Source organism: Sorex fumeus, unplaced genomic scaffold (assembly GCF_029834395.1).
Source record: "Sorex fumeus unplaced genomic scaffold, SorFum_2.1 ptg000047l, whole genome shotgun sequence".
Lineage (NCBI taxonomy): Eukaryota > Metazoa > Chordata > Mammalia > Eulipotyphla > Soricidae > Sorex > Sorex fumeus.
This window is the reverse complement of record NW_026606104.1, coordinates 14,491,554-14,510,741: the sequence shown is the minus strand read 5'-3', so window position 1 is coordinate 14,510,741 and position 19,188 is coordinate 14,491,554. Positions and strand designations below refer to the sequence as shown.

Here is a 19,188-nt window from a genome sequence, read left to right as displayed (position 1 = left end):
TGCTACTTAAATCTATAGGAGAAAAAATGTTCCAATGTTGCATATTCACAGATTTTTTTAAGCCATGTCATTGATTGTAACAGTATGCTGCTTAACATCTATAGGAGAAAAAAATCCCAGTGTTGCATATTCAATACAGAAAACTATTATGAATGCATAGCTTTGATTTAAAACATGATAGGCAGGTGCTTGAAATATGTAAAATGCACATCTTGTTTATATGAAATTCTTGGTTGGATACCTGGTACCACAGTCCTGGTAACCAAAACACAATTTTATATATATATATATGTGTGTGTGTGTGTGTGTGTGTGTGTGTGTGTGTGTACATGCATACATTAAAAAAAGTAAACCAAATTAAGCACATATATATCATGGGCAGGTTTTGTTATGTTTTGTTTGGGGGCCACATCCAGCAGTGCTCAAGAGGATTATTCCTGAAGGTGCTCAGGGAACCATCTGAGGTGCCAGGATTCAAACCAGGATCTGCTGCATGCAGAGCAGTCACAATAACCCCTCCATTGTCTCTCCAACCCCTACACATGTTCTTAAAATGAAAAAGAGAAATTACTTTGTTTTATTTTAGGTAGAATGAGTCATTTATTGTTGAATCATTAAAACATGCACTTAATTTTTTTTTCTCATTAGAATCCAACCTTTGAGTTTTCTCATTGAGAAACCAGCCTTCCTCAAAGATTAGTTATTATTCTGGAATGTAGCAGTATTTTATTTCATAAAAGTTCTAAATATAAACTGACAAGACTTATCATTAATAAACTCTTATCTGTAAAGTTGATAATGCCATTCAACTTTTTAAAAAAATGCCTGCTATACTAAGATAAGTGGGTATTAAAGGTGACTATGAATATGTGAGAAATATCTTTTAAGGGTAGAAATTGGTAATAACTTGCAATGACTACATTTCCAAAAATGCAGTCCAAAAATCTTTTTTTTTTAACTCAAGTGATATTTTAAAGCATAGTTAGAGAATACTCAGTTCAGTACTCATGCTATTATGTTTTAAAGGAATATTCCAGTCATTTTATTTTGAAGATTTCAAATACATTTTTTAATAACTAAAACTTTACTTAATTTAATCTCTGCCAGAACTAGGAAAATAAGGAAATTAAATAATCCAAAGGTAAACATTGAAAAACTGTGAACTGTAGAAATAAAAGTTTCCAGACTTTTAAGAACATTTTCTACTTAAAAATCACTCAGAACCCTTTTTTTGGTTTGTTTTACAGTACCAGTGATTGAACCCAGGGCCTCACACATTTGAGGCATATGCACTACCACTAGCTCTCTGAAAATTCACTTTAAAATTTATTAAGAACCCTGAAATGGCTTTTGTTTATATTAACTACGTCTATTGAAATTTACCAATTTACTGGGTAATTCTTTAAATATTAATAAAAATTAATAGTATAAAGCCTGCCTATCCTGATAGCATACTATCATTCAAATGATCATCTTCCAGAATTAATATTTTAAATTTTTGCAAATCTAAAAAGTATTTAACTTAATACAGTTAGCTGGATTTGGTGGGATGGGGGCCCGGGGGTAGATAAAGGGACCTCCCAAGCAATGTTCAGGGATGCAGGGGCCACTCCCAGTCCTACTCAGCGAACAGGACCAGGCTATTCAATGCTAGGACCTTAGCGTGTAGATCAGTCCATCGTCTGCCTCCAGGGACCAACTAGGACCACCTTGGCAGAACTTTGTGGGCCATGTAGTTTCAGGAGTCTAACCAGAGTCCCACACCTGTGCTTTTGACCCTAGCCCCAAGAGCTGGAGTTTTACATCTGCTGCTTAATTAGCCTATTAAATATCCTTGAGTCAAAGTATATAAAGAAAATCCTATTTTATGAATACATGTTTTAGAAAAAAAGAGGACTTTTAGTAGCTTTTTCAGAAATTCACAGATTTTTTTTTTCTTAGTCTCTTAAGGTTATCTCAGAATTGAATGTAAACTCATGGGAGGGAACTATACGCTCTGCTACATTATAATCTGTTGGTATAACACTTTAGAGCTTTTAACTGAACTTAATTTATTTATTGGGGGGGGAGGCAGAGGGGCGGGGCACCTGGCAATGCTCAGGGGTTACTCAGTTATTTCTGGCTCTGCACTCAGGAATCACTCCTAGCAGTGCTCACGGGATCATATGGGATGCCAGAGATCAAACTAGGTTGACATCGTACAAGGCTAGCTCCCTGATACTGTACTATCACTCCAGCTCCTGAGCATAATTTTATAAGATTACGTATTTGTCATTTGAATCGCAGTAGTTTGTTTTGTGTTATATGAACTGTCCAAATTTTAACACCTCTTAAACAGTATCCCGAATTCACATTTATTAGTATTATCAGAGTCTCATCAGAAAAGTTTTAAGTATTAGGAAACTGTCAAGCTTATAGTAGCAGATAAAAATCTTCTAATAGACCCAGGAAGACAGTCCGAAAGGTTGGAATATATATCTTCCATGCACCCACCTCAAGATTGATCCCCAGTATCCCTGATCAGAGCCTTCCCCTCAGGCACTACTGGGTTTGGACAGGGTCACCCTCAACACCACCTCTCTGAGCACCTGGGCCGAGTATTGCTGGGAATGATACCCCAACTCAACTCCCAAGCATTGCTGAGGAGATAATCCTGCCCCTTCATTTTTTTCCCTAAAATTTTTATTTTATGCTTGAGAGCTTGATTTTTTACTGTAGCAAATAGTTCTTGGAAGAAGGGAATCACTTGTCAGTATTTTGTAGGATGTTTACCGGCATCTGTCTCATAGCGTTCTCTCTACAGCTCTGAGTGACTAGAATCAAAAATGTCTGCAGACATTTCATGTTGTTACCTGTGGGGGGAGCAGGGTCCAGGGTCAAAGAGCTCCAGTTGAGAATTCACTGGGTTTACTAACACAGTTGTTTTCTTTGCCAGAAAATATCTGCCCATTACTAAAATTCAAAAAGTCAGTTTGTCCCTTCATCCTTCTTTCAGCTGAGGCCATTTTTCTGACTTCCAAATAATAAAAACCGTGCCTGTCATTCTTATCGCTCACATTTTCCAAATATAGAAATATTTATACCACTTTATTATTTTCTTTGGCATAGCCCCAAAGGAGATTGTACTTACTTAAGAGTAAAGTAGTCATGAGCTCCATATAGATGAGGACACAAGAGCCGAGGGTATGATTAGGTGGTAGAGGTCATGCTTTTGATGCGTATGACCCTGGGCTTTATCCTCATCACTACATAAAACCACGAGGAAGCCAATAAGTACCAGATTGCCCAGTGGTTTTTAGGAAGTGGGACTCGAGAGGAAACTAAGAGAAAAGGATGCTGCAGAGAGCTGCTGGTGCTGTTTCTGCGGCAGCCCCCATGACCCCACCCCACCAGAGCACCATTATTTCCATAACTGAACTGCTTGCACGTCACCACCACCACCACCACCACCACAGGAAGCCTCTGCAACCCCTGCCCACACCTACAGGTGACAGCAGAGACGGGAGACTAACAGAGGGAGCCATAGAGAGCCACCTACGCGTCGCATTGTCGCTGCTGTGAGCAGCCCCCTTTTGCTACCTCTGACCCACCCAGATTAGAATGAAGGCCTGTCAATCCAAGGACAGTAGATAAAAGGGCCAGGAAGATTGCTCCATAGCTGGAAGCCTGCTTCAGGAGTGGAAGGGAGAAGGCAGCTGGAATAGAGAAGGGATCACTACGAAGATGATGGTTGGAGGAATCGGTCAGGATAGGAGATGTGTGCTGAAAGTAGATAAAGGACTGAACATGATGGCCTCTCAATATCTGTAATACAAAGCATAATGCCCAAAAGTAGAGAGTATGGGGAATGTTGTCTGCCATGGAGGCAGTGGGAGGGTGGGAATGGGGGGGTATACTGGAGATATTGGTGGTGGGGAATGTGCACTGGTAGAGGGATGGGTGTTTGATCATTGTGTGATTGTAACTCAAACATGAAAGCTTGTAATTGTATCTCATGGTGATTCAATAAAATAAAATAAAATAAAAAGAAAGGCCTGTCAATTCGGCCAACAGGGAAAACATGGTGGGATTTCCTTAACAAAATCACTTCCCATCACTCCCTCACATGAAACTGACATAATAAGTGGCATCAACACAATTTAACTCTACTAAAATATTGACCCCAAAGGGAGCCAGTGGCTGGGGGAGCCACCAGAAGCCAATTAGCCTGCACCCCAGGCGGCACCAGAGCACTCATGCTTACTAGAGAATGAAGAGCTGTCTGCATGCCCTCGCAGGCCATACCCAGTGCTGAGCTTCGCAGTGCTCACATTACCAGTGATAGGAGAGGGAAAGCCATCTGCATGCCACAACAGGTAACCCACACCGCCCATGCCACTGACACACAGGGGAGACAGGAACCCCTTGCATGTCACTGTAGCAGTCAGTCCTGTGACCCACCCCCGAGTCCCAGTGGAGAAATGAGCCGTCTGAGCACCTCCATCATGGACACTCCCTGAGACTCCCACCTCCAGACCCCAAAAAGAGTGACAGAGAGGGGAGCCATGGATAGTTACCTCTCAAGATGGCCCCATAACCCCCACACTGAGAAAGAGAATGGCGAAGAAGTTTGGGTGAGAAAATTTTAATTCTTCACCAATCTGAAGATCAAACTAAACACTTATATCCAGGAAGCTCCAAGAGTTCTAAACAGAATAAACCCTAACAGAAAAACACCAAGAAACACTATTATTAAGACAGCTAGAGCCAAGAAGAGGTAAACAATTCTAAACAGCAAGAGCAAAGCCGAGTATTACCTCTAAGGGATCCCCAGTAAGAATCACAGTAGACCTTTCAAAATGGCACCCCAAACACAGTGATTATCCAAAAAATAATCCAACTCGATTATACAGATTTAGAGGTGTAATGTAAAATTTTCACTGGCAACAGTTGACAAAGATTTTGATCACTAAATCAGTGTTGCAGGATACCCTAAATCATCTCATAAAAGACTAAAGAAATAAAAGCTACAGATTCACTCAGAACCCTTGCAGGTAGATGGAATTAATTTCATTTAAATACTTTAACTTAATGTGAATGCCGGAATGCACAGATTGGAGGACATGGAGTGGCTGGATAGATCAGAAAACTCAACCGAATCTATTTGTAAGAGACTTACACTGTCAGGAAGAACACAGGCTCAAAGTATAAGACTAAAAACAACTCTAGAGAAAACACTAGCCTATAACAACCATACTTACATCAAACAACCACACTTAAGTCAGACAAAATAAAATTCAGTCTAGAAAAGGTAATAAAAGAGGTCAACCTCATAGAATGACAAAGTGTCTAGACACCAAGACGTAACACACTCATTAGTACATAATACACCAAACGGAATCATCAAACTATGTAAAAAAATATTTGCAGGCCTGAAGGATAGCATTTAAAGCAATACAGTAGTACTAGGAGATTTTGATACCACACTATCTCCATTGGGTTGGTCAATTAGTCGGAGAATTGATAAGGAAACATCCACCTTAAGAGCTAACTGATTAAGCCCAGCACAAGAAATGGACTTAAAATTCATCACCCCTCGAAACCCAAGTGCACCTTTTTTCCAGTGCTCATGGTCACTCTGTAAGATTGATCACATGCTGGGATACAAAATAGGTTTCCATAAAATCAGGAAAATAGAAATATACCAAGCATGATCTCAGAATGTAATGTTTTGAAGATGAAAGTAAACCTAGAAAGCTGAGGAAAACTTGAACACTTGGAAGCTGAACAAGGTACTACTGAACAAATATTGGAATAAAGAGGTAATCAAAAAGAAAGAAAAAGGACTCCTGTATATAGATGAGTGTGCATAGCCTCCTGTCTTTGTTCTTAGGATTGCTTTGTGGAGTTTATGGATCCATACCAATTTTAGAACATTTGTTCTATGTCCTTGAAGAGTGCCATGGGAATTTTAGTGGGATTGCATTAAAGCTGTAAACTACTTTGGATAATATGGTCATTTCAATTATGTTGAGTCTTCTAAGCCATAAATAAGAAATATGTTTTCATTTCCTTGTGTCTTCTTTTGTTTCTTAAGAATGGATTAATAGGGCTTAGAGTGTTAGTATGGTAGGTAGCTTTTTTGCCTTTCACGTAGCTAATCTGGATTCCATCTTCAGCACCCCAAATGGTCCCCGAGCCCCTCTAGGAGTGATCCTTGAGTACAGAGCCAGTAATAAGCCCTGAGCATCACCTGGAATGGCTCCAAACCAAACATACACACACACACACACACACACACACACACACGGAAAGAAAGAATAATTGATAAATAGCACTAAATAGGTCTTTCACATATTTTGTTAAATGGATTCTTAAATATTGGGGCAGTACTTTCAATGAGTCCAAATTGAACATTTATGTTTCACATATTAAATATAAATCAAATAAAAAACACTGTTCTCCCATTGTTCATCGATTTGCTCTAGTGGGCCCAGTAACGTCTCCATTTTGAGACTTGTCCTTATGTGTGTTGGCATATTGAATACGTCACGGGTAGCTTACCAGGCTTTGCCGTGCGGGCGAGATACTCTTGGTAGCTTGCCGGCTTCTCCGAGAGGGATGGAGGAATCGAACCCGGCTCGGCCGGGCTGGCTACGCGCAAGGCAAACGCCCTGTGCTATTGCTCCAGCCCATAAATCAAATATTCACTAGAAATTTTTTTCTTTTTGGGTCACACCCGGCAATGCATAGGGGTTACTCCTGGCTATGCACTCAGGAATTACTCCTGGCGGTGCTCAGAGGACCATATGGGATGCTGGGAATCGAACACGGGTTGGCCACGTGCAAGGCAATCAAACGCAGTGCTATCACTCCAGCACCTCACCAGAAATTTTATCTCAGAATTATATCTGGACTATATAAATTGGGAGACAGAAACATTAGGTGGATGTTGAAACATGAATTTGGGTAAAGTCACTCTTTGATGAGGTAGAGAATGGAAAGAGGATGCAAAGGGGTGGGGCAGGGGGCATGCGAATATGTGTTTCTGGGCTTCCCAACCTTTAAGAGTGGGCAGGGAAAGAGGAACAGACCAGAGAACCAGAGCAAGTCCATAGCAAGACAAACATAGCAAGTCCTGGAAGTGAATGAGAATATAATTTCAATTACAAAGAAGTTAGTGAAATGAGGATTGAAAACTTTGCTTTGGATTTGTCAGTGGGGAGATCATTAGGGATGCCAGAGAAAATAGTTTAATTGGAATCCAAAGGGTTGAGGAGTGAGAAAGGAAGTTAAGACCAAGAAGAAAGACTACTCTTCAGATAGATGTTGGCTTCTAAAGAAACCAAAAACATCAGGAAATATTTCTTTAACATAGTAGACACATGAACATATTAATATATCTGAAGAGAGCCAGGAAGGATGATAGAACAAACTAAGGAAAATTTGAGCAGGATCTCAGAAGGGGGTAAGATATGGTATTCAAAGATAGGAGAAGGAAATGCCTCTTTAAAGATGAGGGCAGTAGGGGGTTACAGATGCAGATAAGCTTTTATCTAAGCAGGAAAGTTGACGGGGCTCACTCTTGGCTTCATTATTCTATATGAAAAACGAAGGAAGCAAGATCATTTTCAGGAAAAATAATTTTAATGTAAATATAATTACTATCACTCTCGGGCATCACATTTTAAAGCTTAAATATTAGGAGCTTAAATATCTAAAGGAATAACCTAGATAGTCTAATGAAATGTTTCTCCTTTTTTCTGACCATGACCCTCCTCTGATATTGTTCCTTTTTGCACCCCACCCTCCCCCACCTCATCTACAGGTTGGCCTTAAATATTCCCCACCCTGAACCAACCCCCTTTACACAATTTTCTCCTGTCGTCCCCTTAAAATATCCTGGAGGCCCACAGGGGCCATATGGTCCCCAGTTGAGAAACAATAGCCTAAAGGGTATTTTCACATTTCTTGAGATTAAAAACATACGTATTCCATTCACAAAGAATTGCTGTAAGGGTAGATGGTTTATAGGTGAAAAACACTGATGGTTAACATTTTGATTCTTTAGTATGCTGAGCTAGAATTTCTGGGAGAGGAGAACCTTTGGTAAGTGAAATAGGATAGATGCTGAAATTCTCAAAATAATGCAGACAGCTTTAAGTAACATTTATTTTTCTTATATATAAAAGCCTAAAGGTGAGAGGTCATGTCTCTTGGAGTAGCTTTTCTCTCAGTCAGGGACAGGGCTTCCTTCCCTTTTGCTACTCAGCTGTTGTTCTTCCGTGATTGGCTCATTTGGTTTCACCACTGCACCTTCCTGGGATTCCATGTGACCCATATACTCCTACCTGCAACCCATGGCATGGAGTGAGTCACATGGCCATACCTCACTGCAGGAGAAGCTAAAACTGTTGAGACTATGAAAGAAGGAAAATACGGATTGTGAAAGTAACTCTTAGACTACCAAATGAGCTAGCAAATTTAAAATTAAGGGTTGCTTGAAGTATCAAAATGAAGGGAAAAGAAACTAGAAATTAACTAGAAAACTGGGGTTAAAATAGGCATTCTACATGTTTTTATATATATTAGCCAGTTTTAATTCTAATAGCCGATATTTAATTTTATATAATTTTCCACATAGAAACCTGGTGAAACTTTTAACATTGTGGCCTCTTTTAATATCCTCATTTTTTAAAATTTAGCGAAAAACAAAGTTTATTTTGGCAGGGGTGGAAGACGGGGACGTCTCTCAAGCAGTGCTTAGGATGCATGCGATATGCTTGAGAACTACAAAGATTAATCTAGTAAAGATGGAAAGAAGCTATATGTAGTGAGAACATTAAACTGGCACATTGAAGTCAAAGGGTGGAGCATCCTGAAAACGAGGATTAAGAATTTGATTTCCTTTTTAAGCTGTTGGAAGCATGAAAGGTTTCTAAATAGAAATGATACCTTAGCCTAATCTGGAAACCATATAGTGCGAACTAAAAGGTAGGGGAGAGATAATCTCGCATTATGAAATTCTGATGAAATATCAAAGAAGAGATGAGTTAGACATTATTCTGGATGTGAGTGAGGGAGAAAAAAAATTTAAGAAATGTCCAAGATGTTGAAAATGGATTACGAGGCTACTATATAATCCTATTGCTGAAAATATTGAATATGAAACAGTACTATAAATGAAGATGCAGGTTTTCTGTCATCAGAATTGAAACCCAGAAGCTGGAGCAATAGCACAACGGGTAGGGCATTTGCCTTGCTTGCAACCAACCCGGGTTCAATTCCCAGGATCCCATATGGTCCCCTGAGCACCTCGAGGAGTAGTCCCTGAGTGCATGAGCCAGGAGTAACCCCTGTGCATCACCGGGTATGACCCAGAAAGCACAAAATAAATAAGTAAAAATAACTCAAACCCAAACCACAGTCTTAAAAACAATCTAAATCTTACGATGTTAGATCTTTTCGTTCCATTGTCACAGTGAAGTATAAGAGATAGGGACAAATAATGGGCTGTAATTTGCTGTCATATCTTGGATATTACCAGAATAGAGCTGGTAGCTCCACTCATATCCAGGCCTAAGGATTTTTTGGCAATATCTTCATAATTTTTTTTGTGAAACAGTGCTTTAGTTTATCTTAAGATTTATCTTTATAGATTCAAAAAGTAGGATTTTGAGACCTTACAGACTTATAGTAGTGACAGATCTAGTGTTCAAAACTCATGAGCCTTTGGACAAGTGTTCTTTCTATTCTTACATGCTACTTTTTCTCAGAAGTTACGATGGTGTTTATAGGTGTTTCACTTTAAGTACCAAACCTCCTAAGTTTAGTATCTCACTGCTTTATCTTGTCAAGTAGATAAAGACCATCGTTAAAATGCCTGTGACTGACAGTAAAATGCTCAATAAAGTGTAGTTAATTTGAATAAAGTGAAGTTAATTTGATAGTCTCTTTTCCTTCTAATTAATTCAGTCAGGTGCAGTTGGCAAGGAGGGCATACTGGTTATAAATGTTTAAAATCATTCTGCTTTGTTTTTGTTTTAATGAGAAAAGGAGAAAAACGTGTACTTCATATTTTTGTATGATTACTTCACAAAGAATATATTCAGATTTATTTAATGACTTTTTTTTCTACCAAAGAAAGTGCTTTTTTAAAAAAAATATCCTTTTTCAAGGAGACAAGATTTAAATACACAAATTAGACATAAACCATTTATTTTCAAGGATAAATTATTTGGGTTTTCAGTTTATTGGGTAAAAGTGCTCATAAACATAGATGTAAAACAAAGACACGAGAAACAGCGACTTTCTTCTCTGTCTCACATACGGTTTCATGATTTGCCTATTTCCTTCAAATTGCTGTCTTGATCCAACCTTTCCCACCTGCTTATTTAAAAACTTGATAATACAGGGTTTAAAACTTCTTTGCATGGAGCTGGCCCAGTTTGATCTCTGGTACCATGTATGGTCCATCAGGTACTGGTAGATATCCCCAACCCCACATTTAAATTAATAAAAATTTTTAAAAATTAAAACTCTATTACTATGTTATCTGATAGGTGAGATTGGAGTTTATGTTCATCTGCTTTGTTTTTTGTTCCAGACCTTTGATGAGTGTGTAGCTGAGGGTGGCTCAGACTGCGCTCCAGAGAAACTATGGCTTCAAATCCCATTTTTCTGTGGCCACAGCTCGGAATGCTGGTAGGAAAATAGCTGATGTTGAAAAAACAAACATTCTTCATGATCTTTAATATTTGTATTTCATAATCGTGTATATATTAGAGACATGTATAAAACACAAAATAACAGGAAAATAACATGTAACTAAATAAGATCTTGTTTTGTGGCTAAATGTAAATGCATTTAGAAGAATCTTCCTAATTAATACCCTTGCAGTGCTATTTTCCATGCTGATCTTAAATTTTTTCATTTCTTTTTATTGTTCCTATTTATTATACTAGAGGAGGGACCATTTTAGAAACCTCATTTTCTCTTAAGCTTGTTTCAGCCATTTCTGTGATAAGAAAAGGCAGGGTAGGTAAATTACCTGTTTTACCATTGAAATGATTTTGACTTTGAGAAAAGCCAACATCATGTTTGTAATTTAATATTCTAATAAATATGAAGTAAAAACAAAGTTATTTTATCTTTTATATAGAGTTTATTTCCTTAGAATGTGCTGTGCTGTGTTTTCAGTTTTTAAAAATAACGGTATTGTTGCATCCAACTTCGTACGAACTCAATGAGAGTCAACAAGCCAGATAGGAGAGAGGGACAAGAAGCTGTATTTGTCCCTCCCGTCCTCTGCACCAGGGCCAAGCATCAAAGCCTCAACCAGAACTCAAGTCTGCAGTCACACTTACACCCTAAATTACATTCCAGCATACAATAAAACAAAGCATCAATGAAAGCATTCAAGGTTAACTGCAATCTGTAGTTACATAAAGCATTGCCACTATTGTAGGGGAATAAGATATGATGGAAATAGGGAGAAAACGATTTCTTTTTAGACTGTTCAGGGTCAGCGCGTACACTCTGTTAGCAAGAGAGCCAGTCCAGGTGGCTAGTAAGGAGTGAGAGTCAGCACATAACTTCAGAGTGAGTGCAAATGGATCCCTGTAAATATCAGGGACAAACTTTTAACTCTTTCTTGGCCCAGCAATATACAGTACGTGGCCAAAGTTTTCTTACCAATATAATATTATTACTCTTCCCACAAATTGGGGAATTACAATTTGTAATTTATTTGTTTTAATCAATCACTTGAAGGGGAAATGATGGATTAGAGATAGGGGAAAAAAAGGAATCCATCCAAGTTAGTGCCTTTCTTAAAAACCATAATGCCTTCTGTTAGGAATTGCAATGGCTTCTGTTCCTTTCTGTTCTGGTTGAGATACATTACAGTCACATAACACTTAACAATGGGGTCTTTCCTGAGAAACATCATGTTAGGCAATTTTATCATTGTGCAAACATCCCAGAGTGTTCTTGGATAAATATGAATGGTAGAGCCTTCTGCAAACCAAAGCAGGTGTTGCCTTTTGGGATCACTATCAGATATGTAGGATGTTGATGACCTAAGCGCTTTAAGTAATCTATGACTGTATTGGCTTATTGTGGCTTTTCAAGTTGAACTCAATAGATTTTCTCTGAATCTAATACTAGCAGAAGAGATTTTAAAGCGCAGGGAGAAAAATGTCTTCCTAATTTTTCACAACTTGATTTTTTACAAATTAGTTACAACTTGAAGACCAAATTTGGTCTTTTACCTATTTTTATAAAGTTCTATTGGTTTTGGTTTTGGTTTTGTGGCCACACCCTGCAGTGCACAGGGATTACTTCGGACTCTGCACTCAGGAATCACTCCTGGCAATGCTTGGGGAACCATATGCGATGGCAGGAATCGAACCCCAGTTGGCTTTGTGCAAGGCAAGTGCCTTACCTGCTGTACTGGTGCTTTGGCCTCCAATAAAGTTTAATTGGGACACAACCTATCCATTTGTTTACCTATTGACGGTGACTGTTTCACACTGCAGTGGCATAGCTGCTGCTGTGATCACAGTCCTATGGCCTGCAAAGTCTAAGTGGTGATTTCATTGGTACTTTGTATTAAGCTTGCCAGCACCCACTTTAGTATACAAAAGTATCTTTCTCTGTTGGGCTTTTTTTAGATTTTAATTTAATTTCCTTAGTATATTTCATAAATTCATAGTAATGGAAGGAACTATAGAAGTCAGTTAATTAATTTATTTGTTTTTGGGGGGTGGGCCACATCTAACAGTGCTCATTGGCATACTTCTGGCTCTGCACTCATGGCCGTGTACAGGGGATCATATGGGATGCCCAGGATCAAACTTACACTTCAGCTACATGCAACTCAAGTACTTACCTGCTCCAGCCCCTGGTAGAAGTCAACTTTTATCTTCTTCCCCACATCCCTTTATAATGCTGTTGCTTTTTAATAGCTGAATAAGTAAAGTTAGGAAAGTGTCTCCAGATCATTTGGAAATACTTAATGGAGTTTGTGGACAGAGTTGTATCTGTACGCAGGTGGCACTGCCATTTGGGATTCCTGCTGATCTCCAGGGTGCCACAGCCCTTTGTGTATGTCACCATAGCAACTGTTTTTGTTTGGTTCGTTTGGGGACCACACCTGGCTGTGCTCAGGTCTTACTCCTGGCTCTGTGCTCAAGCATGACTTCTGGTGGTGCTTGAGGGCAGTATGTGGTGCTGGGGACTGAATCAGGTCAACCTCATGAAAGGCAAATGCCTTTACCCCTGTCCTCTCTCCAGCTCACCATAGTAACTGAAGTGTGCCACTTCTGCTGAGAATCAGGACCAGGTGAGCCATGTGTGTGAGTTCTGCCAGGCATCACATCAAGTGCAGTAGAACTAACAAACAAGGGAAGAGGAGAGAACATTTTTGTTTAGATCACACTAAAGGCAGAGATCAAATTATTAGTAGTGAATGTGAGTGCTAAAACATATTGAACGCTGAATCTCTGTTAACAGCAGAGATTAGCTGATAATATAAATAGAAATGATTCTTAGCAGAACCATTCCTATGTATTTTTTATTTCTCATAAATTTCAGATAAGTCCACATTCACACATCAAACGCTAAACAAACCTTAACTGTAGAGTTCTTAAAAGGAACAAGTTCAATTTAGAGTTGTTAAAAATACTAAGTGTGTTCAAAATAAATCCGATGAGAAGACTATATGTTACATATATGCATTTTTCAGCTGCCCTGAAACTACTTTTTGTTCATATGAAGCGTTCCTAATACATTCTGGTTAATACACTGTGTAGCTGAGCAGAATTTGGGGTTTGAGATAAAGAAAATTAGAAACAGGTGTACCTCTCAAAAGGCTGTCAGTAAAAGGGCACTAAATCTTTGGATGTTTATGTGTTTATCTATTTTCTCCATAATATACAGTGTCAAAGGCATAAAAGATACTTGGCAGATTTCATGACCAGATTTCTGATTCCCTTTCTTTGGTTTAGGAATGTGGGAAGCAGGTGGGCTATGGATCAAGCCAAGTATAACCTAATTAATGAATACTTTTTGGTCGGAGTTACTGAAGAGCTTGAAGATTTTATCATGTTATTGGAAGCAGCTTTGCCCCGGTTCTTCAGAGGTGCTACAGAACTCTATCGCACAGGTATATAAGGAAAGGGTTTCTCTTGGAAGTGGTCTTTACATTGATTTTCTCTTCAACTTGAAAAATATGTGATTTGAAGTTTTCTTTAGTAAAGAACAAAAAAGAAGTATATATTGTCTATATTGTCAGTTTCTGCTGCTAGCTTTTAATATAGAATAGATGATGGTACTCAGATAGTGTCATTAGGCAACTTTTGAATGAATAAGCTTGCATTAGATGATAATTCAAAGGCACTTTAAAATGAGGGAAGCAACACGATCTATTGAAAGTGTACTTTTCAATAGCACTTCTTAATAAACATTAAGACCTGATATTCCAGCCTTTTAAAGACTTGCTTGATGTCATTGAGAGTTGGACAAGGATGGTTGGACTTAGTGACATGAATAATGATCATCATCGGGGCTCGAGCAATAGAACAGTGGGTAAGGTGCTTGCCTTGAATGCAGCCAACCTTGGTTCAGTCCCCGGCATCCCATATTTTTCTTTGAGCACTGCTAGAAGTAATTCCTGAGTGCAAAGCCAGGAGTAAGCCCTGAGTGCCACTGGGTGGTTCAAACAAAAAAGATTGTCCTGCCTTATATTCATTACAGAATTCCCAGCAGCCACAACATTACAGAATTCACAACAGCCTTATATTCATTACAGAATTCCCAACAGCCACAACAATCAATACTATATCGTTACTGTGTTGGTCCAGTCTAATTCTGGCTTTTTTTTTTTAATGTCAAGCATCTGATTCTTTGGTAAGATACAGTCTTGCCTCTAGTACATAACACTAGAGAATATAGTCTGTGAGAAGTTATTATTAATTTAAAAATAAATTTTAAATAATTAAGTTGTCAGAACATTGGACATTTGAAAATAAAGCATGAAAGGTAACAGTCTGTGTCTTACTGAGAGTAGATCCTTACTTTTACTGTTTGGTATCTCATTAAAATATAAACAAGTTAATTTACATTATAAAGGAATGAACTACAGTTCTGCTGTGATTAGGGCACCCATTTTGCTGAAAGATACTAATGCTAAATAATTATTACCTGGCCTTCCATGCACTGTAGCACTGTCCTCCCATTGTTTATCAATTTGCTTGAGCGGGCACCAGTAACGTCTCCATTGTGAGACTTGTTGTTACTGTTTTTGGCATAACGAATACGTCACGGGTAGCCAGGCTATATTAAATCATCCTTCAAAACAGAGTTACTGATCTTTTGTGTATTCTCAGAAATATTTACCTTTTCTTTATTTTCTTTGTAAGTAGGAAAGAAATCTCATCTTAGGAAAACCACAGAGAAGAAACTCCCCACTAAACAAACCATTGCAAAACTACAGCAGTCTGACATTTGGAAAATGGAGAATGAGTTCTATGAATTTGCATTAGAGCAGTTTCAGTTCATCAGAGCCCATGCTGTACGAGAAAAAGACGGAGACCTCTACATCCTCGCACAAAACTTTTTCTATGAAAAGATTTACCCTAAATCGAACTGAATACAAGGGTGTGACTGTTAGATTCCTGAACTGAAACTTTGACCCTGTCTTCATCTTATTTCTCAGCTCTACAATCTGGATTACTGGTAGGTGTATAAGACAATTTATAATGAGCCAAACTAGGAAAAAGACAGCAATGACTGGTCTGTCAGTGGTCTAGAAAGTTTGTTTCAATTCAGCCTTTTTTTCTCTTCTTTGGTTAAATTTTGGTGAGAGTTATAACCTCCTGCCGGAAAAAAAAAACTCTATGACCTAAAATAAATGTATAGGTCTAATCAAAAGGCTAAACACAATTTCAGCTGACATTCTGATAATGAAGTTATTATTATTATTATTACTTTTTTATATAAAGCTTTTTTTTTTTCAACTAACCACAAACAGAGATGAATCCATTTGGTACTTTAGCCTCTGCCTGGAGGTGTAGATCATCCATCCACCTCTACTGAATAGTATTATTAACTGTTTGGCTGTGTGTGCTTTGTTTTTGTGAATCATGTCTCATGAAATTTATTGGAGTGTTTGATCATGTTTGCAAAGAAATGTTTCTGCTGTAGTTATAATTGCCCATATTTATGTAGGCCATTTTCATTTTCTTTCAAAAAAGATCTTAAGTGTTAAAAAATGAATTTAAACCATTAATAATACTGAAAAAAAAAGTTGAAACAGTATTTCTTCCTTCTCTGTCCCTAGTGTCTTACATTGGGAAGACACTTCAAAGAATGTTGATATTGCCTAGATTTTTAGTTAAACCTTTCACACATTACTATCAAAACAGTAAATTTAGTGTTTGTTTCCCCCTTGGGTTATTTGTAAAGCTGTAAACTGAGATATCAGTGACTCCATATTATAACTCCATTAGTGAGCTGCGAAACGGGTAGGATTTTCCTACTTCTTCTGTACTTTTACTTGTAGACTATTTTTACTAAGGTGCTTTATAATGTGTTTTAAAGCATTGCATTTACACAAGGAAAAAAAAGAAAAATGCTGTAAATATTGCATATTTTATGTATTTGGACCAAAAGGTATAGCTAATGACACAAAAGTAGTTTTGCACCAATTTTATGTCAAGTAAAACCATCAGACCTACTGTCCTAGTATTCTCATTGAACTTTACTGTTAAGACATCACTCAGATGAACTTCAGTCACCCTTCAGTTTTGATACAGAGCCCATTGCTGATAATTGGGGCAGAGTGTTGCACAGAATCAGAACACTGATTTCTGGTCCTGGCGCTGCCACTTGTCAGTTGTGTGACCGTGGGCAAGACACTTACCCTCTCTTTGCTTCAATGTTCTCATTTTGAAATGAGGATAATAATACCTGCTGTACCTACCTCACAGGGGTGTTGTGAGGATTAAATGAGATGGCATGAGAAAGCACTTTGAAAACTGTAAAGCGCTATGTAAATGTAAGGTATTAAGGAAACATCTTTAACGTATAATTTCATGACAATTTTATTTTAACCAAGAAAAGGAAACATCCACTTATAAGCTGGTTGAAAAAGTTAATCTTGATATAAATTTGTGTTTGATAAATATCTTCTCAGTGTTATATCTTCCACCTTTCAACAAAAACGAAGCACCTGTGAACTCTTAAAGATTCCTGAGCAGCTGCTTGAGTTCAAAAGGTCTCCTGTTTGGAAAAGACTTCATTAGCTGACTCTGGGCAGGGGAAAATTTGCTCCGCCAATCGGGATGATATTTCTGGTTTTATTTTACATTACATTAAAAAAATGTTAGCTCTTTTATACCTCTGGTTTTTAAGGTATATTTTACAGTCGAATTCCTTGTGCGTTCTTTACTTCTTCACCCTTTTGAGAGTAATGGAAATAAAGAATTTTAGAAACATTTTCTAAAAGGATAATCTTTAATATGTTTAGTTTAAATATTTCTGAAAGCAACCTCATCAAACCACATGTATAATAGGCAGGGTTCTTTAATGTTGGTAGCAGGGAGGGAGCACTACTTATCAAAAAGCATTCATGAAACAGTTAAAGGAAAAACTAAAGGACATGGATAGAATCATTTGTAACCCTGCTTTCTCCTCAATCATAAGAATATTTATAAATCACAGACAAGCCTACTTTTCTTATTTTGCCTTACTTTCCCCCTCCCTTTCTCCTCTCCCTTTTTTTTTGTATTGTATTTATTAGCTTTTATGGGGGTTTGTTGAAATACAAATAATTTCCTTGCCCTAATGGCAACACTACTCCCAGCTGGCTTGTTTCTGATATTTATCTGCCAAGGAGCCACAATCCCCAGTAAGGAGACTCTTCTTGGATTGTGTGCTAAAATTTTCCTGAGATGCATTGACTCTTTGAGGTGCCTAGAGAAAATGTTGTGCAGTAGATCTGGGGATCAGTCAACTTTTGCTATATAGGATCATAGACGGTACGTGAATACAATGTACATGGCCATTTCCAATTCAGCTTTACTAAGAAAACAGATGGGATTCCAGTTATAGATAACTTTGAAACCAAAGGTTGTGGTTTATCAACCCCATGAATAGAGGAATCGTTGTTTATGAAGAAACCATTTTTGAATCTGTATTCTGCTGGCTTAAAAGAGCTTGTGTATTTCTAAAAGCTCCTACTTTCTATCCAAAGAATAGCTTTCCAGTTCAGGCTGCCTCTCCCACAAATTCATAAAATTTTATAACTTAGATTGCTTCCAGGTGGGATTTTTTTTTCTTTCTTCATTTAATACTTAGAATTAGAGGCATTTAATCTGTTTTAGGGTGGGTTAGGCGGATCCTTCTGGGAGACTAAGAAAGAGATTTAACTCTGTCTGGCCCAGTACAATCACAGGAGTCTGACAACTGCAAAATACTTAAAATACCTATCTTTATAATCAACAAAATGAATTGAATCATTAAGACAATAATGTATTTTTTTAAAGTGGCAAATGTGATTTTCTTTTTTCTGCCTTTGTGCTCAGTCAGTATTTGTTCATAGGAAACTTTTTTTATAATATAAAAACAAATTAATCACTTTGAATTTTGAAAGATATGTGTGTACTGTGTGTGTAACAGTATATATATACATATATGTATATATGTTTATGTGTGTTATTTCCTAAAGAAGACAAAGTACCTTTTTGTTCAACTTCTATCAGTTCCTATTTTCTAATTGCTCTGAAGAGGCAACTGTTGATAAATTATTGTGACTGTTTTAAGTGCAATGGGAAGGACATATTTTTATTTTACCCCACTTTTATCTGTAAAGTATCACTTAAATATATCTCATAGCAGCTCTTAGTATATTGCATGAGAATTACTTTTCCATCATCTGTATGCATTTATGCAACTTCGAACATTGGGTGCTTCTGAATTTCTTTTGATTGCATTTAAATTATTGAAAATCAGAGAATTACTGACTTTTAATCTTTATACTTTATTTTCTAGCCTTAAAATTTACTTAATGTCTATAACTTGAAATCTTTTGTTGCTTTTTTTTCAATATCTGTCCTATTGGAAATTCCTGACATTGTTAGTACCATCCGTGATTTACAAACAGTATTTTGATATTACAGGTTATTTGCTCAATGTATTTGCATAGTT

At 37.6% G+C, this 19,188-nt stretch overlaps 1 protein-coding gene across 2 annotated transcripts in view; it reads left to right on the top strand.

Annotated features, from left to right (window-relative positions):
- HS2ST1 (heparan sulfate 2-O-sulfotransferase 1) overlaps positions 1-18,885 on the top strand; it is a 145,608-nt gene extending 126,723 nt beyond the window's left edge. The window contains exons 5-7 of one of the 2 annotated variants that reach the window (XM_056123676.1): positions 10,586-10,683; positions 13,989-14,146; positions 15,402-18,885. In XM_056123676.1, coding sequence (XP_055979651.1) covers positions 10,586-10,683; positions 13,989-14,146; positions 15,402-15,631 — 486 coding nt within the window. In that variant the 3' untranslated portion in view covers positions 15,632-18,885. The remainder of the gene's footprint in view (positions 1-10,585; positions 10,684-13,988; positions 14,147-15,401) is intronic. The other variant, XM_056123677.1, reaches the window with a different exon arrangement.
- The last annotated feature ends 303 nt before the right edge of the window (positions 18,886-19,188 follow it).